Genomic DNA, 22,012 nt, shown 5'->3' with positions numbered 1-22,012 from the left:
GCTACTCAGATACCTATCAATCTCTGCCTTAAATACGCCCAATGACTTGGCCTCCACTGCCGCCCGTGGCAACAAATTCCATAGATTCACCACCCTCCGACTAAAAAAAATTTCTTCGCATTTCTGTTCTGAAAGGGCACCCTTCAATCCTGAAGTCATGCCCTCTAGTACTAGGTTCCCCCATCATGGGAAACAACTTTGCCACATCCACTCTGTCCATGCCTTTTAACATTCGATATGTTTCTGAGGTCTCCCCTCATTCTTCTAAACTCCAAGGAATACAGTCCAAGAGCGGACAAACGTTCTTCATATGTTAACCCTCTCATTCCCGGAATCATTCTCGTGAATCTTCTCTGTACCCTCTCCAATGTCAGCACATCCTTTCTTAAATAAGGAGACCAAAACTGCCCACAGTACTCCAAGTGAGGTCTCACCAGCGCCTTATAGAGCCTCAGCATCACATCCCTGCTCCTATACTCTATTCCTCTAGAAATGAATGCCAACATTGCATTCGTCTTCTTCACTACTGACTCAACCTGGAGGTTAACTTTAAGGGAATCCTGTACGAGGGCTCCCAAGTCCCGTTGCATCTCAGAACCTTGAATTCTTTCCCCATTTAAATAATAGTCTGCCTGTTTATTTTTTCTGCCAAAGTGCATAACCAAACACTTTCCAACATTGTACTTCATTTGCCACTTCTCTGCCCATTCTTCCAATCTATCCAAGTCTCTCTGCAGACTCTCCGTTTCTTCAGCACTACTGGCCCCTCCACCTATCTTCGTATCGTCAGCAAACTTAGCCACAAAGCCATCTATTCCATAATCCAGATCGTTGATGTACAATGTAAAAAGCGGCCCCAACACTGATCCCTGTGGAACACCACTGGTAACCGGCAGCCAACCAGAATAGGATCCCTTTATTCCCACTCTCTCTTTCCTGCCAATCAGCCAACGCTCTATCCACGTATGTAACTTTCCCGTAATTCCATGGGCTCTTATCTTGTTAAATAGCCTCATGTGTGGCACCTTGTCAAATGCCTTCTGAAAATCCAAATATACAACATCCACTGCATCTCCCTTGTCTAGCCTACTGGTAATTTCCTCAAAAAATTGTAATAGGTTCGTCAGGCAGGATTTTCCTTTAAGGAATCCATGCTGAGTTCTGCCTACCTTGTCATATGCCTCCAGGTACTCTGTAACCTCATCCTTGACAATCGACTCCAACAACTTCCCAACCACCGACGTCAAGCTAACGGGTCTATAATTTCCTTTTTGCTTCCTTGCCCCCTTCTTAAATAGCGGAGTGACATTTGCAATCTTCCAGTCTTCTGGAACCATGCCAGAATCTATCGACTTTTGAAAGATCATCGCTAATGCCTCCGCAATCTCTACAGCTACTTCCTTCAGAACACGAGGGTGCATTCCATCTGGTCCAGGAGATTTATCGACCTTTAGCCTATTCAGCTTCCTGAGTACTTTCTCTGTCGTAATTGTGACTGCGCACACTTCTCTTCCCTGCCACCTTGAGTGTCCGGTATCCCGCTGTCTTCCTCAGTGAAGACTGATGCAAAATACTTGTTCAGTTCCTCTGCCATCTCCTCATCTCCCATTACAATTTCTCCAGTATGATTTTCTATCCGTCCTATATCTACTCTCACCTGTCTTCTACTCTTTATATACTTGAAAAAGCTTTTAGTATCCTCTTTGATATTATTTGCTAGTTTCCTTTCATAGTTAATCTTTTCTCTCTTAATGACCTTCTTGGTTTCCTTTTGTAAGGTTTTAAAAACTTCCCAATCCTCTGTCTTCCCACTAATTGTTGCTTCCTTGTATGCCCTCTCCTTTGCTTTAACTTTGGCTTTGACTTCTCTTGTCAACCATGGTTGCATCCTTTTTCCACTCGAAAATTTCTTCTTTTTTGGAATATACCTGTCTTGCATATTCCTCATTTCTCGCATAAACTCCAGCCACTGCTGCTCTGCCGTCTTTCCCACCAGTGTCTCTTTCCAGTCGACTTTGGCCAGTTCCTCTCTCATGCCACTGTAATTTCCTTTACTCCACTGAAACACCGACACATCAGATTTCGGCTTCTCTTTTTCTAATTTCACAGTGAACTCAATCATGTTATGATCACTGCCTCCTAAGGGTTCCTTCACCTCAATCTCTCCAATCACCTCCGGTTCATTACACAATACCCAATCCAGTACAGCCGATCCCCTAGTGGGCTCAACAACAAGCTGTTCTAAAAAGCCATCTCACAGACATTCTACAAATTCTCTCTCTTGAGATCCAGTGCCGACCTGATTTTTCCAATCTACTTGCATGTTAAAATCCCCCACAATTATCATAACACTGCCCTTCTGACAAGCCTTTTCTATTTCCAGTTGTAATTTGTAGTCCACATCCCTGCAGCTGTTTGGAGGCCTATAAATAACTGCCATCAGGGTCTTTTTACCCCTGCTATTCCTTAGCTCAACCCATAAAGATTCTGCACCTTCCGATCCTATATCACCTCTTTCTAACGATTTAATATCATTTCTTACCAATAAAGCCACGCCTCCCCCTCTGCCTACCTTCCTATCCTTCCGGTACACCGTGTATCCTTGGAAGTTCAGCTCCCTGAGACATGCATCCTTTAGCCAGGTCTCAGTGATGGCCACAGTATCATACCTGCTAATCTGTAGCTGTACAACAAGATCATCCACCTTATTCCTTATGCTGCGTGCATTTAAGTACAACACCTGAAGGCCAGTATTTGATACTTTTTGCTTTGATTTCACTGCAACTTTATTGCACTTCAACTCATCCCAAAGGCTACACATTTGCCCCATCACCTGCCTGTCTTTCCTGACATCTTTACTGCTCACTATCTTAGATATATTTCTGTTATCCCCTTCCTCTGCTCTATCATTCCGGTTCCCATCCCCCTGCCAAATTAGTTTAAACCCTCCCTAACAGCTCTATTAAACTTTCCCGCCAGGATATTGGTCCCCTTCAGGTTCAGGTGTAACCTGTCCTTTTTGAACAGGTCATACTTTCCCCAGAAGAGATCCCAATTATCCAAGAATCTGAAGCCCTGCCCCCTACACCAGTCTCTCAGCCACGCATTCATCTGCCTGATCCTACTACTCTTGCCCTCGCTAGCACGTGGCACAGGTAGCAATCCCGAGATTACTACCCTGGAGGTCCTGCTTCTCAGCTTCCTTCCTAACTCCTGGAAATCTCTCTTCAGGACCTCCTCCTTTGTCCTATCTATGTCATTGGTACCAACATGTACCAAGACAACTGGCTGCTCACCCTCCCCCTTTAGAATATTCAGGACTCGATCCGAGACATCCCGTACCCTGGCACCTGGGAGGCAACACACCATGCGGGTATCTCTGTCAGGCTCACAGAATCTCCTGTCTGTTCCCCTGACTATGGAATCCCCTACGACTACCGCATTTCTCTTCTCCCTCCTTCCTTCCTGCACAACAGCGCCAGGCTCAGTGCCAGAGACCCGTTCACCGTGGGCGTCCCCCGTCAGGTCATCCCCCTCAACAGCATCCAGAACAAGATATTTGTTGCTGAGGGGGACAGCCACAGGGGTGCTCTCCACTATCCGGGCATTTCCCTTCCCTCTCTTGACAGAGAGTAGGTTAAAGTGTCAACATCATAACACTGTGGGCTGAAGGGCCTGTACTGGGCTGCACTGTTCAATAACTTTCAAATACATATTAGTAGGCTAATTCGTCATGGGCATAATTGGGCAACACGGGCTTACTGGGCCAGAATGGCCCTTTATCGTGCTGTACCTCTCGATAAAACAGGCTACATCTCTGCTGGGAATAGGCAGAGGTAGATCAGTGGAAGTTCATAGCTCCAGAGGAATGTCACTACCAAGTTGGATTCTATCAGCAGCACCAGGTCTATAGTGACAAGTTTCACCTGTTTATACTAAACCGGATTTACTTCCCCACATTCCCAGCAGCTCATGTACATGTAGATATACCCTTTTGCAAATGTGGAATCCATCTCCCTCCCTACAGCCATCTCTTTCACATATATTCACATTAGTTAGTACAACATACTATTTGCCTCTTTCACACACAGACATGCATATAATTTATTTTATCCAGAGATACAGCACAATAAAGGGCCCCCTGGCCCAATAAGCCCGTACTGACCAATTAGCCTACTAACATTTCTTTGGAATGTGGCAGAAAACCCACATGGACAGGAGGAGAATGTACAAACTCCTTACAAAAATAGTGGGAAATGAAATCAGATCACCAGCGCTGTAATAGCTTAATGCTAACTGCTGCATTACCATGCTGCCCCAATACAAAGAAATACATGCCCAGCCAGAGAAATTCTTTCCCTGAATGACCTCATTTGAGATTCCAAATAGCAACAATGATCACCAATGAATTCTGCACCAGGAAAAATCAGAACAAGGGGCAAGTATGACAAAATGCTGCCCAGTCAGATTAGCCATAGAACACTACTGCACAGAAACAGGCCCTTCCGCCATCTAGTCTGTGCCAAATTATTAATCTTCTTAATCTCACTGAGTTGTACTCAGACCATAGCCTTCCATACCTCTCCTATTCAAGTACCTCAATGTAGTATCCAAGCTTCTCTTAAATGATTAAATTAAATCCGCACTCACCACTTGCACTGGCAGCTCGTTCTACACTCTCACCACTGAGTGAAGAAGTTTTCCCTAATCTTCCTCTTAAACATTTCACCTTTCACCCTTAATATATGGCCTCTAATTCTAGTCTCACCCAACCTCAGGAAAAAACCTGCTTGCATTTACCCTACAAATACCCCTCATAATTTTGTATACCACTTTCAAATCTCCCCTTAACCTTCGATGTTCTAGAAAATAAAGTGCAGATCTACTCAACCTTTCCCTATAACTCAAGTCCTGGCAACATCCATGCAAAGTTTCTCTGCACTGTTTCAAACTTGTTTACACATTTCCTGTAAACAGATGACCAAAACTGGACACAATACTCCAAACAGGCCTAACATCTCATACAATTTCAACATCCTAACATTTATTTATGAAGATCAATGTGCCAAAAGCTATCTTTACAACCCTATATCTGTGTAAGACCTAACCTGGTTGGTCTCAAACTTGTCTGCATTATATCCCATCTGCCATTTTTCCAACTGCTTCAGATCCTGCTGCAGGCTTTGATAATCTTCCTTACTGTCCACTATACCCGCCCAAATCTAGGTATCATCTGCCAATTTGCTGATCCAGTTTATATTATCATCCAAATTGTTGATAGAGATAGATGACAGACAACAACAGATGCAGCACTGATACCTGCAGCACACTACTGGTCATAGGCCAGCAGTCAGAAAGGCAACTATGTACCACCACTTCCACAAAGCCTTGCTAAAGTCCACGTAGACATCCCTTGCCTTCATCAACTTTCCTGGTACCTTCCTCAAAAATAAACAAATTCTAATAAGATTGGTTAGATGCAACCTACCACACACAAAGCCATGTTGACTATCCCTAATCTGTCACTGTACTTCCAAATACTTATATATCCAGTATTTTAGAATACTTCCCAATAACAGTGTCAGGCTCACTAGCCTAGAATTTCCCAGCATATTCTTATTCTGCAACAACCCTCCAGCACCTCAGCAGTGGCTAATGATGTTTTAAATATCTCTCTGCTAGCCCCCACTAGTTTGCCTCAAGACACAAAACACTTGCTTCCTCTGAAATGTGTATAGCACCATGACCTCGCTGTTGCTTTGCCTCACTTCGAAAGACTGTCGAGAAAATACATCTGCAAAAAATCCACTTAAGATCTCCCCCATCTTTTGGCTCCACGCATAGAATGCCACTCTAATCTTCCAGAGGACCAACTTTGTCCCTTGCTATCATTTTGTTCTTAATATATCTGTCAAAACCCTTAGGATTCTCCTTAACCTTGTTTGCTAGAGCAACTTTGTGTTCTTTTAGCCCACCTGATTTTCTAGAGTGTTCTCTTGCATTTCTTACTCCTTAAACACCTAACTTGTTCCTACCTGCCTATACCTGCTATGCACCTCCTTCTATTTCTTAACCAGGATCTCAGTATTTCTTGAAATCCAAGGTCCCCTAAATCCTTTATCCTCGTCTTTTATTCTGACAGGGAAATACAAACTCTGCACTCTCAAAATTTCACTTTTGAAGGCTTCCCATGTGGGGACCTTTAAAGACAGCCTGTCCCAATCCACTCTTGCCAGATCTTTTCTGGTACCATCAAAATTGGCCCTTCTCAAATTCAGAATCTCAACTCGAGGACCATGCCTATCCTTTTCCATAATTACCTTGCAACTAACTGTATTATGATCACAAGATGCAAAGTGTTCCCTTACACAAAGTGCTACCTTCTGGTCTCATTTCCTAATAGGAGATCTAGTACCACACTCTCTAGCTGGACTTCTATGTACTAATTAAGGAAACTTTCTTGAACACATCTGACAAACTGTTTCTCATCCAGCCCTTTTACAGCATGGGAATCAATATGTGGTAACTTAACATCACCTATCACAAAAGTTTCTTGCAAAAGTCTGCAGTCTTTCTACAAATTTGTTCCTCTAAATTCTGCACACAATTGGGTGGCCCATAGTTTAATCCCAATAACATGGTCATACCTTTCTTATTCCTCAGTTCTACCCATAAAGCCTCACTAGATGAGCTCTCAAGTCTGTCATGTCTAAGCAATGCCATGACATTTTCCCTGACTAGTAATACCACCCCTCCCACTCCATCACGTCTTAAACAACGGAACCCAACCCAGGAACATTGAGATGCCAGTTCTGTCCCTCCTGCAACCAAGTCTCAATAAGGGCTACAATGTATAAGTTGCACATGCTGCTCTGTGCCCTAAGCTTAACCACTGTTCCTACAATACTCCTTGCAACCCACCACACTCAGCCCTTTGATCTGTGACTTTGTATGTGGGCTTAACAACATCTTTCTCCACAACTACTCCACTGTCTGGCCCTCTGGTTCCCATCCTCTGCAACTCTAGACCATCACTAGCAAACCTTCCCTGGAAGAGAGCCCTGTAATCCAAAAATCTGAAGCCCTCCCTCCTGCACCATTCTCTTAGACATGTGTTAAACTGTATGATCATCTTATTTCTGGCTTCACTAACACTTGGCAGAGGTAGCAATCTTGAGATCACAACCGTGGAGGTCCTATCCTTTAATTTAGCACCTAACTCCCTGACCTCACTTTGCAGGACCTCATCACTCCTCCTACCCATGTTATTGATACTGACATGGGCCCCGACCTCTGGCTGCTCACCCACCCATTAAGAATGCTATAGACTCAATCCAAGATGTCCATTCTCCTCGCATCCTCCAGCAATGGAACCTCCTTTCTGTTCCTCTAACCAAAGAATCCACATCACTCCAGCTCACCTCTTCTCTGCCCATCCCTCTCTTTGAAGCCACAGGGGTAGAGACTTGATCACTTTGGCTTTCTCCTGCTAGGTCATCCCCTCAACAGTATCTAAAGCAGTATACTTTTTGTTGAAGGGAACGGCTATAGAGATATACTGCACAGGCTGCCTATCGCCTTTCCCTCTCCTGACGGTCATCCAGTTACCTGTACCCTGCACTTCTCATGCAACTACCTCCCTCCATGTCCTGTCTTTCAATCCTCAGTCTCCTGAATGAGCCAGAGTTCATTCAGCTCCACCTCCAACTCCTTAACACAGTCCTTTAGAAAATGCAGCTGGACGCACTCTTCCAGTTGTAGTGATCGAGGACACAGGAGGCCTCCCTTTCTTACCACATCGTGCAAGAGCAGCATTCTACTATTCTGCCTGGCATTCCCGCTGTTCTAAATCCACAAGAACAAAAAAAAATCTACCTATGGCCCATGCTTCTCTTCACGGAAGCCTCAACTCCCCACTAACACCAGCCAACTCCGCCTAAACCTAACTTCTCTTTATTGGATCTTGCCAAGTGGCTCACCACGCACAATCCAGTATCTCCTTGGGAACTGTAGCATGCAAAATGTCAACTGCTCTGTACCGGTAATTTAGACTACCAGAGAAACGAAGGCCCCCAGAATCTATCATTCACCCACACTTTAAGGAGCATTTACAGCAACTAACTACCCTGGAGGCTTTTAGGATGTGGGAGGAGACTGGAGCAACCCAGCGGAAGCTCACACAGCCACAAGGTGCAAATTCCACACAGATAGCAAAGGAGATCAGAAATGATCCTAGGTCACTGGAGTTGGCGCTGTTAATCTCACATTCACACACAAACTGAGGATGGAGAACCCTGATATGAAATCACGAGGGCAGAAATGAGGTGGATGGCCACACCCTTTTCCCTAGGATAGGGGAGTCCAAAACTAGAGGGCATGGTATAAGTGAGAGGGGCAAGATTTAAAGGGAAACATTGGGTGACTGATATGTTGTGAGAAGAGGTGATACTGATATTTAAAAATGACAGAATTATGTTTAAAAAGACACAGACTGATTGATTCAAGGATAGGAAGGGTTTGAGAGGGATGTGGGCTAAACATAGGCAAAGGCAATCTTGGATAAACATCTTGGCTGCCCTGGCCTTGTTGGGTCAAAGAACCCAGTTCCATACTGTTTTACTCTAAAACATAACTACCATGGTTTGTTTCAGAAAATGAAGGAAGCAGCTGGCACCTACCTCCGATGGTCAATGCACTGTATCACTTTGCCAAAGGTTCCTTCACCTAAAGTGCTAATAATTTCATCTGATAAAGGAAAGAGAGAGAAAAACACAAAATGAACCTCTTGAATGGGACTGAGGGACAGCAACATTTAAAAACAACAGTCAGACTGAAGGTAAATTACAAAGGCTCTTCTCATTACACAGTTATTTTTTTTGCACTTTTGAGTACAAGTAAGCCACATGTCTGAAGCAGAAAGCATATAACACCATCTGCTGAGAAAAAAAAGATCTCTGTACAATATTATTTTCCTGCATTTAGGATAAATTATAACAAGTATAAACATAAAAAAAAGCAGGAGGAGGAGGAAGGGGATTAGAAAATAAAAACAGCAATGAGAGTTCTGCAACTTTTTTTCGGGATCTTAACTATTAGAGCTAAATGAAGTTACGATTTAAGCTTGTACATCGTTCTTGTAGCCAGTCGCCGGTGCGATAGATCAGGTGGCCCTCGCTGTCATCTTCCACACTCTTGGCCCTCCTGCTGCTCTGATGGCTCCGCTGTGTACGCAGAATCCCCGATGACCGGGCGGTGACACCAAGACACAGAGGCGCCCATCAAACCACCATCCAAGCCAATTGGAGAGAGACATTTTCAAACCAGCAGCCACATTGGATGGTTTGGGGTTTTCGCATTGCAGAGAAGGGGGGCAGCGACGGAGTGGTCGATTGCCAGATTGTCAAGATTCCAGGCAATTCATACGCCCACACAGGATATATAACGATAGGGATATTGCAAGGGAACATGTCAAGATACACAGTACTAACTCAGAAAATAAAAAAAGTAACGAACATTTCAAATATCCCCACCTAAAATCTTCCCACCCCACTCCATACAGTTAAGCAAATTTTAATTTATAAAGTCCCAATAAATCATTTCTAATGTAGTTAATTTAATAATGTCACATAATGGTTCATGTCCCAGGAGAGTTGCAGAGATATTATTTCCTTTAAATGTAAGCATTCAGCAATAGGCCCCTGCCCCGTTGCTGCCTCTCCAAGAGCAGACACTGCTGTTGGCTCTTCTAGCAGCCCAGCAACAATGCAGCACATGTCAAGGAGTCGCAGCCATAGTGCGTAGTGCATGCTGGAGTTCAGGTCCCTGAGCATCAGTTACAGTTGAAGCATGCGAAAGACTCAATCCCTGCACTGCTCTAGCTCACAGTCTGCGTAACAGGCTGCTTAAGTTAACCTGGATGGGAAAATAAAATGTAATATCGCTGCAACCACTCCTCATTAAATGCTCCCAACTCTGCATTACAGTCAGCAGTACTGCACAGTGCATTAACTGCCAATGTTAAACAGGCCCCCCACTTCTAATATAGCTGAGATCCTACTTCATCACAGCAAATACAACAGCCGCAAAGACATATATCCTCATCTGTCTTCTTTACAAGACAGTTCTGCACATTAAAGAACACCCTCAGCTTTGCAAAGCAAAGTGGCTCATCTTAAAGACTGTCCCATTCAAACAGGGAGGACAATATTAATGTAGGGTTGTGTGGGCAGGGAGGGTTACAAACTAATCCAAACATCCCCTCATTCTGTTACAAAACAGGAGAAAATGAAGACCTGATTTCAAGGGCAGAGAGCAGGAAAGAAGGCGAGAAAGGAGAGAGCAGCGAACAGAATACAGAGGGTGAAGGGAGAAATGGAGAGTAGAGAGGGGAGGAGAAAAGATGAGTAGGGAGGAAAGAAAGGAACAAAGAAAAAGTAAAAAGCAGATGAGCGCACAGAAAGCTTTGGCTTCAGTTACTCTGCTTCAAGCTCAGCTCACACCAAGATTGTTCACTTCACTGCAAGGTCGCACACATGCTCACATGCACAAACAAAACACACCCTGAAACGGCATCAGGAATGGGTGGAGAAAAGCACCCATTGAGACACCGTACTTTCATGGTAATCTCAGCTCCCTTCCCCATGGCGACAACACGCAAAGTGAACAAGTGGGCAGCTGTTTGTATGTTTCTGTTCAAGGGGCTTGGAGGGAAAGATAATTACCAACTTCCAACCCAGGCCAAAGCAAACCCTCCTACTCAGAGCCATTTTGAGGTTGGGGGGGATCAGAAAGGGGAGATGGCTTATTGAAACAAACCAACTCAGTCCCTACGTCCAACATCAACAGATACTCCTGGTTCATGACCAATCTAACAGAAGAAAATGTCAGATCGCACTGGCCTGGAGATTGCACGGCACCCAGAAGGGGTTCCCCTGAACCCGTGGGACACATGTAAAGATTCCATCTTAAAAACTCCCCACACAACCATAAAGGATGAGAAGAAAAAGAAAAAAAAATGGCTCTACTTACCCAATCTTGTCGGCTGTAGGAACAAAAAGACACTGATATACTAAGTAGAGAGGAGGAAGTACTCACCGAGGAAGAGCGGCTATATGACCTGCTTCGATGGCGCCGCCGTTTGTGCTTACGTCTGCTGCTCTTCCGACTCCTGTAGCTCCTGCCGCGGTCCTGCGAGCGCCGGTAGTCGTACGAGTTGCGCGAGCAGTAGTCTGGTTCATGATAGCTGTCCCCTTGGTCCCGGCTGTAGTTGCCTCGGTAGGCATCGCAGTACCTCCTCTCATTGTACAGTCGCCTGTCGCACGAACAGTTCTCGATGCTGCAGGGCAGCCATGGCGAGGGGAGGGAAGAAACATGGATTAAGTGGCGTCGGTGCAGGCGCTGAACGATGAGGCTGACCCAGCACGAGACAGCAGTAGACAGGATTAAAGTAACTGGCTGGCAGTGGAGTAACTGGTGATGTGGGGGTGGAGAAGGATTGCCATTTCAATTATACAGCACAAACACAGGCTCTTTGGCTCATCGCACCCATGAAAAATTTGTAATAGTCCGACATTTAGTCCAGTGCAGTGGACGCACTATGGTATGCACAAAAATTTTGCTGGCACGCAGAATGCAGTGCTGCACCTCAATTCTCTAAACAACGCCTGAACCATATCGGATCGATTGTGAGAATGCGGCAAGTGCATGTGGCAAACTGATCACTCAGGGGATCGACTGGGCCTCCTAATGCGGGAGGTACTCGCTTTTTATGTGGTTTCAAGTGCTCTGAGGGTCCAGTTCAGAGCTCCCACACTATAAGCTGCACTGCATGTATGTGGCTAACATGACTCAATAAAACCTGACTGCTCTGTTGTCATTCTTGCTCCGTGCATACATACCACCACCCATTTCAAACAGTCTCTGATATGCTTTGGTTATGGTAAACAATGAATGAGTCCTGCTGTTTATTTACACACAATCTTCAGCCTTTAAAAAAGTGCATAATTGTTGTTATTCATTATTGATGATCTTTGCTCAAAATTACCATGGCACATGAGGAAATCTTTTAGAAGATTATCACCAATTTGGGCACATGGTCTCAAAAAAAAAAATTCAACACCCTGGGGTGGAGCGACTCAAGTGCGTACAACTAAATAGGTGTGAACACCTACCTCTGGCAATATGCTGTAGATATTAATTACTTCTGATGCGCTCTAAACCTCTGACATATACCATAGTCTTAGACACCTCTGCTACGAAGAAAATGTTTATTGCCTTCTACTCCACCAATACCTCTCTCTCGTAACTGTTGTACTTAAACATTGCTGAAGCTTCTGCCACCACCACCCCATTAACAGAGCAATCCAGACTCAATCTATCTCCTAGCTGAAATAAATTCTCTCAGATCCCCTCTAAAAAAAAGCTTTATTTGTCACACGTACATCAAAATGTACAGTGTAATGCATCATTTGCGTCAACAACTAACAGTGCAAGTATGTGCTGGGGAAGCCCCCTAAGAGTTGTCACAACATAACATGCCCACAACTTACCAACACTAAGCTGTACATCTTTTAGAATGTTAAAGTCAAACTCAATATGTCCTCTAAGTATGCACATGTTATCCTATACTACCTTGAGATTTATTTTCTTGTGGGCGTTTACAGGAAATTCAATAGATATACATAAACAAAGACTGACAAAGAACCAATGAGCAAGAGATAGATTGTGCAAATCAGAAGAAATACTAAGAACATGAGCTGTGGGGTCCTTGAAGCGAGTCTGTAGTTCAGTGTTGTACAGTCCTTGAAAGGAAATCTGTAGATTGTGGAATTAGCTCAGACGTGAGTTATCTACGCCAGTTCAGATGCGAATTAAGATATCTACACCAGTTCACGATCCTGATGGCTTTAAGGTACTAACTTCAATGTTCAAAGTAAATTTATTAAGAAAGTACGTACAGTATATGCCTCCAATTACTAACCTGAGAATCATTTTCCGGTGGACATTCACAGAGGAACAAAGAAATACAAAAGAATCAATGAAAAAATACACACACACTGACAACCAATGTCCAAAAGAGAAACTGTGCGAACATAAAATTAAAAAAAATGAAAACACAAGTTATAAAGTCCTTGAAAGTGAGTCCACATGTTACCTTCAGTGATAGGTTCAATGTTGTGGTGAGTGACGTTGTTCACACTGGTTCAGCATCCTGATGGTTGAAGGGTAATAACCGTTTGTGAACCTGGTGGTGTGGGACCCTGGTTACTCCTGTACATACTACCTGATGGTAGCAGCGAGAAGACAGCATGGCCTGGATGGTGTGGGTCCTTGCTGATGGATGTGATCTTCTTGTAGCAGCACTCTTTGGATAGATATGCTCATGGTGAGCAAGTCCCCCCCCCCACCCCACCCCGTGATGAACCCAGCTATATTCTCCACTTTTTGCAGGCTTTTTCATTTTCCGGCACTGATGGTTCCTATCAGGCTGTGATGCAACCAGTCAGGATACTCTTCATTGTGCATTTATAGAAGATTATCAAACTGTGCCTGAACCTGATGGTGTGGGACCCAAGGCTCCTGTACCTTCTGCCCAGTGGTATTTGTGAGAAGAGAGCATAGCCTGAACATGGGAGGAAACTGGAGCACAAACCTAATCCAGCACAAACTGAGCACTTTTGCAATGAGGAATGGTGCTCTGCTATCCACTTGTTCGACGCTCTTCAGTGTATTGAGTATCTATCACCTTTAATCATTGCAGACTCCCTCCTCCCAACTTGGTTTACATTCCAAGCATTGTAAAGCAGGTGGCTGAAGTACATCTTGTCCCACCCTCCACCCTCTCTCTCTTTCCAACAACCACACAGGTGGCTGTCAGTTGTTCTCTGACCTTGCAGCCAGGCTTCTTCAGCACATCAACATACCATCTGTAAGCCAAGGTCAGAGATGGCTTTTGAGATTCGCTAAGCTCGTCCTTAGACCCACTTGCATTGTGGGATGTTTTGAAGTACAAAGCAGCGCCTTCACACTGCAGCATTTAGCTGGATTGCTGGTTTAGGGTGTCAAGAAACTACTGCAGTTACTTGCTTTCCTTACCCCAATCCCCTGGATTCCAACACGCAAGGACGAATCAACATAAGCTGTAGTGTGCTCAAGGCTCCAGGGACAAACAGTTTTTTAAAAATTGGCAAACAAGATTATCACATCATGTGCACTGAAAACAAATCATAAAATTATGAGCATTAGGGCACATAATAAAAAGTACAATCATCAGCTAACGCACAGGCACAGTGTGTTCAACAAAATAACAACCAGTTCTCACTGAGGGCTCTGATAGAGATCAAAACAGAAAATGCTGGAAATCCTCTGGAGATCATGGCATCATCAGAGGACAGAGAATCTGTTTTCCTTTCAGATGTTTCTCATTCGACAAATGCTGTGTGACCTGTCGAAGTTTCCAGCAGCTTCTATTTTAATTTCAGATTTCCAGCATTTGCAGTTTCTCCGTTAGAGATCACTACATGCTATAGTCAGAATTGGACAGCACGCAGAACCACCACACCAACCATCAAGTAGCTATAAACACATCCTGTTTTCTGCATAGTTGACTATTGACATGCTTGCCTACACACTTACATATTGTGAGTATTTGCCTCCGTTACCCACTAAGGCCGTGTATTTTAAGATCCAACCACACTGGGTGAAAACATTCTTACTCATGATCCTCAATAGAACAATAGTTAAAATATTATTTGAAATTTTAAATCACTAAAGTATCAAGAATCCTTCTAACTGTTGGAAGTAGTCTACACTTACAAGTCCTGACGAAGGGTCTCGGCCCGAAACATCGACTATATCTCTTCCTAGAGATGCTGCCTGCCCTGCTGCGTTCACCAGCAACTTTGATGTGTGTTACATTTATAAGTCTACTGGTGTGTCATCCAGAGGATGAAGGTCAGTTGGCATTCATGAGTTAACCACACATCATCGCCTTGGATGGCTTTGGGAGTTGAGGGAATGAGGGATCTAGCACAGAGGTGCGCTTTGCATATTACTGACAGCACCACCAGAAGGCAGGTCTCACCGTTGTAACACTAGCCTTATAGAGTGAAGAGCTGCCCCTTCTCACTGTCCTAAACCAAAAAGCAGAGACAGCAAGTAAATATACTGACTCACAGAAGTAACCTATTTGGACTCAACACAACATTGAGTGTTGGAGTTGGGGCTTTGAGTACAAGTTGCCTACAGACATCTGATTCTTTCTGTAGCTTAGCCTACCGAAAGTGGTGGATATAGCCCAGACCACAACAGGCAAAGCACTCCTGCACACCCTCCCTCACCACCAACACCACTGAGCACATCTACAAGGAAAGTTGTCACAAGAGAGCAGCATCAAGGACCCCCATGACCCAGGCCATGGTCTCTTCTCACTACTTCCATCAGGTAAGAGGAATAGAAGCCTTCAGCACCAGGTTCAGGAAAAGTTATTACCCTACAACCATCAGGCTCCTGAACCGGCGAGGATAACGACACTCATTTCAACCTACAGATTCAGATTTAAGCACTCTTTACAACCCATGTTCTTAGTGTTTTTTTTAAATGTATATGCAAAATTTATCTTGTTTTGCACACTGATTATTTATCTATTTACATTTAGATTTTTTTGAGAATTCTGTTGCATTTCTTTATTTTATTGTAGATGCCTGAAATAAACGGATCCTCAAGGTACTTTGATAATTCTGCTTTGAAGGTTGCACTCATTTACGTTAGCATTATGCTATTACAGTGCCAGTGACCCGGGTTCAATTGCTAGCACTGACTGTAGGCCGTCTGTATGTTCTCCCCGCGACCGTGTGGGATTCTTCTGGGAGCACTGGTTTCCAAAGACACAGGTTAGCAGATTAATTGGTCACGTGGGTGTAACTGGACAGCATGGGCATGTTGGGCCAGAAGGGCCTGTTACCATGCTCTACCTCCAAATAAAATTTTCAAACAGTAACACTGCAAATGTGGAGGGGAAGAAAAGCAACACGCAGGTGTAACTGGTTAGCTACTCGCCTGAAGGCAGTCAACTTGCACAGCCAGTGATAATTCATTGACTTCTGCCCATCTGTTTCACACCATAGACAGTGGATGTGTGCTGTACAGGACAGCACAGTGGCTCGCTCACTGAGCAGCTCCATGCAGACGCTCATGAGTCCAAATTTCCTGTCTGTTGGAGAGCCAGAACAGCTTCCAAGTAGTGACCCTTCCTGACCAGCATCTGAGAGCTTCAAAGCCAAATGACGCGCAGTTGGGTAGGGTACCACTGCAACAAATCTAGAAACTACCCTCCAATCAAGAGGCCGCAAGAGGAGAGGTCACCAATCCTAACACGAGACTATTTCACAGGAGATCATGACCCTTTCACTTCCTCAAACCCCAAAACAAGCACCAAACAGAAATTTCAATCCTGACCTCCAGCACTGTTATGTATGGAGTCAGCACAAGACCACAAGATGTACTGTAGGAGCAGCATTAGGCAATATGACCATCGAATCTGCTCCATCATTCCATTATGGCTGATTTATTATTCCCCCATAACCTTTGATGGCCTTACTAATCAAAAACCTATCAACCTCCACTTTTAATATACCTAAGTAATTGGTCTCCACAGCCGCCTGTGGCAACAAATTCCACAGATTCACCGCCCTCTGGCTAAAGAGGCACCACAGTAGTTAGTGCAATATTACAACTCAGGGTGTTGGGAGTTCAATCTCAGCATCCTCTATAAGGATGTACATCCTCCTTGTGAAGTGTGTTGGCCTTCTCCAGGTGCTCAGGTTTTCTCTCACATTCCAAAGACGTACCAGTTAGTAGGTTATTAGGTGTTTGTAAATTGTCCTATAATTAGGTTGAAGTTAAATCTGGGGCTGTTGGGTTTGCTGGGCTGAGCAGCTTGAAGGGCCTATTCCGCATTGTGTTTCTAAACAAAATAAAAACAAATAAAGAAATTCCTCATCTCTGTTCCAAAGGAACATCCTTCTGACACTGTGCCCTCTGGTCCTAGACACCACCATTATTGGAAACACTCTCTTCACATCCATTCTATCTAGGCCTTTTCAGTATACACAATGTTAATGTTCTGTACATCAGGATTATAAAAAGGAATTATCCATCATCCACATCATTATTGAGAAAACAAAGTGTAATTTTGAACTATCAATAAACAGTTACACGGTTCATTCCAGTTTAAACACCTCATCTTTTAAGGATTTACCCAATTGTTATTTACTTTAATGCCTGCTGACTACATTTGCAATATGGATTACCAAGCACACAACCTTTCTCTTCAACGTTGTGAATGACAGTCCCCTGGGTGCTCCTGCTTGTTTTGCACAGGATGGTGGATCAATGAGCTACTGTCGTGTGCAGATAAGAGGCAGATTCTGGGGTTAGCTGATGGCAATTTGGGGAGAATAAAATGGGTTAAAGCAGGACAAGTGTAAAAGTAGATATTTGATAGTCAGTGAGGACAGGATGGAGATGGTCAAGTAATGGTTTCCTTGCTGGATCACTCCATATCTGTTAAATCCAACTGAATTGCTCCTATAGATCAATAAATTGACATGCCCATCTCTCCATAGCTACACTTAGGATGGAGAGAAGGGGTAAAGTTCCAAGCTAAAGGTCTGAACAGGCAGGAAACAGCACATACTATGATGAGGCTTGTTAAGCCAGAAGGGCCTGTTCTGCACTGTATCTCTAAATAAATACCTTCTGGACCTGATGTAACTCTCATTCCTGTGTCGCCTGTCTCTATCACTGCTCCTTGACCGCGATCTCCGCCTTCCTCGCCTACTTCGCCGGTAACGATCATGGTAACTCTCCCGGCTCTCTCGGTCTGACGAGCGGTATCGCCTCAAACGAGGCATCTGCAAGAGAGAAAGGAGGGTGTTCTGTTACCAGGTGGCCGAGAGGAGCCAAGCTGCTATGGCCTCCTCCTATTCCTATCTTCACTGCTGATGTGCAACCTGGAATATTGAACTTTTGAGTATCCAGCTTCTACAGAAAACATTAATTTTTCTGTTCTTAACTGTTCTTAAGAGAAATTTTAAAAAAACACCAAGGTCACCGCACCAGGGTGGCAGAGTAGCACAGCAGTCAGCATAACATTATAACAGCACCAGCAATCTGGGTTCAGTTCTGCTGCTGACTACAAGTTCTCTGGTTACCTCCCACATTCCAAAAACGTACAGGTGAGGGGTAGGTTAACTAGTCACATGCGAGTAATTGGATGGCATGAGCTCAATGAGCCCAAATCTCCAAATAAATAAAACACTCAGTACACAATGGGAAAGCAAGAGTCAGTTTCCAGATCGACAGAAATGACATGAATATCCGGTCTGTTGTGGAAGTTGTTAATACTTGGTGTAATATGGTGGTAAGAATTGGTAATCAGTGGCTAGATAGGGAACAGAATACATTAAACAAAGTCTACTGGAAGAACTCAATGGGTCAAGCAGTATTTGTGCGAGAAAAGGACACATGGTTTGGGTCAAGGGCAATGCAGAAACTTCAGGTAACTGAGCCAAGTTGATCAAGTGTGATGCATCAAGACAGGTGCAAGACTAATGTGGAAAAATGAGAAGATATCCACTTGAGTCGGTCAATCGTAATGAGGATTACTTAAAAAATGGCTCACTGGGAATGCTGATGTACACAGGACCCTGTCGTGCCCCTGTACACCAGTCACTGGTGCAGCAAGCAGTAAAGGTGGCAAATCGCAGGAGTAGCACAGGGAACAGCTGGGGTGCCTCACAGCACCAGAGCTATGTATCAATTCCGACCCCGAGTGCTGTCTGCATGGAATTTGCACATTCTCCTGTGACTGCGAGCGGTTACTCTCATATCCCAAAGACATGCATGTCATTGGGGTTAGTTGGCTGCTATGAATTGTCCCTAAAGTGTGAGGGGCACAGGCAACACAGGGAAAAGAAAGAAAATGGATTAATGCAGAATTAGCATAAAATGGGCATTTAATGGTCAATATGGGCTCAGTAAACTCAAGGTCATTTCCATGCTGAATGTCTCTCTTGACTCTTATACAGCAGGGGTAGCAAATATTTTTGAAACCAAAATGGCAACAATCTTCTAAAAAAAATGCTGTCACGCACCATGGTAATTTTGAGCAGAGATCACTGATTAATGGATTAGTAACAATAATTATGGACCTTAAGGAAAAAGGATAAACCCTGTTGCTAACTTATGCATATTCATTATTTTACTAACAGATCCAAATAAATGAAGATTTTTGAAAACCTGTTAAAATAATTTAAAGACAATTGAAAAATATTATTTCTAAATAATGTACATCTATAGAAGAAATGTAAATGCGATATAAGTTTCAGTAAATATTCACAAAAATAAACTTTACTCTCAGTGAGACTTTTGTTGCTGCACTATGTTAAATATTTTTATCTGCCTCCTATAGGTTGATTTGAGAGCTATGCACATATCATTAATTTCATAATTAAGTCTACTCCTGCAATTAGACTTGACCAAGTTCATCAGTGAAAATAATGACACAAATATGATAATACTGTTAACATTGCCATTGCTAGATTCTTCAGACAGTTAAGTTTTAGGAATGGAATTCCAGTTTCAGAATCTCATTACCTGGATTTTTGTCACTAGCTGACCTCCCAATATTTTCTAGCTCAGCTCTTAAGACAACAAATTTTTGCCTCTAAACTGAACTGCTTTGTAAATTACTCAACTGCATTTAAAAATGATCCAAATCAATGCGCTGTCACATTTCCAGATTCGGTGCATCTAACTTTACACTGCATGCATACTTTATAAACTTTGCAGGTTGTTTCAAATGACCTGAACATGGCTAGTCTTAAAAGAAATTTGTTCAGTAATTGAATGGAAGGCTCAGGAATGTTTGCCTTTTCAGGAACTTCAATGAGTTTTTTTAGGTTTGGAAATACTTAAAGGTGCCGTTTTCAGCAACACGTTTAAATACTTCTAACTTGATTTCAAAGGCTTTTATATTATCAAAAATAATATCACGTGTTTTGCCAGATCCCTGAAATTTGTAGCTTAAAGAATCGAAAGGCAGCACTGCAAGCTGCTTGCAACGAAATTTGTGTTTGTGCCATCTTAGGATCGCATTGAATGGTGGAATAGATTTAAAGGGCTGAATGATATAGTGGGTTCCATTTTTAGATGATTGTTAGGAATGGTTAGAATTTATTTTATAATATGATTTAACAATTGACTCAATGGCTTCAGAATAACCATGTATTTTTGGGACTGGTGTCGCACAAGTTACCAGCTTGCTCAGAACAGTGCAACAGATCTAAAGCTATTTGTGGTTAACACACACAAGGCAATGGGTTTGGGAAGGAACTGAAAAACACATCTCAGTTTGATTACCAATAATACACTGTAGTGGGGCAGGCTGGTTACAATGTAGGTTACTGCCCCAACAGTAATCACTATCACCGAAACACAAGAGATTTCATAGATGCTGGAAATTCAAAGCAACACAAAGTGCTGGAGGAACTCAGCAGGTCAGGAAGCATCTATGGAAATGAATAAACAGTTGACGTTTTGGAGTACTGAAAGGTTTCTGCCCAAAACGCTGTCTGCTAATTCTCCTCCACAGATGCTGAGTTCCTCCGGCATTCTGAGTTCCACTACCTTCCAGCAGACTCAATGCCAGAATAGACTATGAGGTTTAGTTAAACATTTTTCCAAATCAGACACAAGTCCCAACGCAATCAAGAGCTCAAAAACTTAAAACGATGTTGCTGTGAGAGATGGCGAAAGATCCTAGATTTAGGTCAACGAAGACAGCATAGGACGAATTCTGCACTGCTAACAGACGGCCGCTGCGAACTATAGGCATAGGACGTGCCAAGGAAGGGATGTATGACAATGTAGACCTGTCTGCAGACAAAGCCAATTTTAAAGGATATGGGGTATTCTCTTTACCGCAATATTTGCCTTCAGTTAATAAAAGTCATTATCATCTAGGTGATGCACTGCCTCCTAACATTGTCTTCTCCCCATTGCTGCTGCCCGTCGTGTTGGAGACAATTCTGAGATTCGCAGTACCTCCACGCGTCTCCTTCTGAAATTGAGCTGGGCCTACTCTCCCACACTAGCACCACCCACGCTCCACGGCGAGTTCCGGGGGTCGTGAAGGTTCCCTAGGACTCCTTTGCTTTCCCCACCATCCGGGCAACGCCTCCAAAGGAACTACAACTCCCAGCAGACACAACGCTCTACGCACGCGCAAGACCACCTCCACCTCCCCCACTAGCACCCCTCCCCCCCCGGCCAAAAAAAAAGACTTCGAATCGCCTCACAGCCACTTTCAAGCGATAATTTCTCTCTCTAAGTGCAGCGAGCGCGGCTCAGCCACAAACCGTGGGGGCAAGGGTAAGGGTCTCGGTCCAGCCGAGCCAAATCTGCCGTGGCCGCCATTTGGTAGCGCCTCCGCCATCTTGTCTCTTCGCCGAGCCCCGGAGCGGGCCCTCGGCTCGCTGCTCCGCCACCCGCCCCTACCCATCTACTCGCACGCCGCCTTCCCACCCTCCCCCTCACCGTCTTCGCAGCCAGCCCAGTGTGCTTGTCCCACAAGAAATCCGTGATGGCGGAATTCCTCCGGATCGCAAACTTCTCTCCCCCGCCGCTCAAATTGAAAAAAAACTCTCCGCAACGGCAGCCTAGCCACGCCCATGCGCCCCTCTGTGACGCACTCACGCAGCTCCCGCCCATTTGTTGACGCCTCCGCCGGTCCCGCCCACTCTGCCGGGCCTGAGTGGCCACTTACCCCGCCCTTCAGGTGAATTAAAGACACGCCCACTGCTTTCCGTCGACAGGCTTCGCCCTTCGTTTTTCCCGCACAAAATGCCGGAGGAGTTCGGAAGGTCAGACAGCGTCAATGGAAAAGACCCTGCCGAAGGGTCTCGGCCCGAAACGTCGACTGTTTACTCCTTTCCATAAATGCTGCCCGGCC

The 22,012-nt window shown here is 44.2% G+C and overlaps 1 protein-coding gene across 1 annotated transcript in view; it reads right to left on the bottom strand.

Moving 5' to 3' along the window:
- Positions 1-21,714, bottom strand: part of clk2a (CDC-like kinase 2a) — a 28,907-nt gene extending 7,193 nt beyond the window's left edge. The window contains exons 1-5 of the mRNA XM_072282470.1: positions 21,598-21,714; positions 17,755-17,912; positions 11,095-11,335; positions 9,128-9,221; positions 8,679-8,745 (exon numbers count right to left, since the gene is read on the bottom strand). Coding sequence (XP_072138571.1) covers positions 8,679-8,745; positions 9,128-9,221; positions 11,095-11,335; positions 17,755-17,912 — 560 coding nt within the window. The 5' untranslated portion in view covers positions 21,598-21,714. The remainder of the gene's footprint in view (positions 1-8,678; positions 8,746-9,127; positions 9,222-11,094; positions 11,336-17,754; positions 17,913-21,597) is intronic.
- Positions 21,715-22,012: the final 298 nt, after the last annotated feature.

Source organism: Mobula birostris, chromosome 2, assembly GCF_030028105.1.
Source record: "Mobula birostris isolate sMobBir1 chromosome 2, sMobBir1.hap1, whole genome shotgun sequence".
Lineage (NCBI taxonomy): Eukaryota > Metazoa > Chordata > Chondrichthyes > Myliobatiformes > Myliobatidae > Mobula > Mobula birostris.
This window is presented reverse-complemented; position numbering and strand designations above follow the sequence as displayed.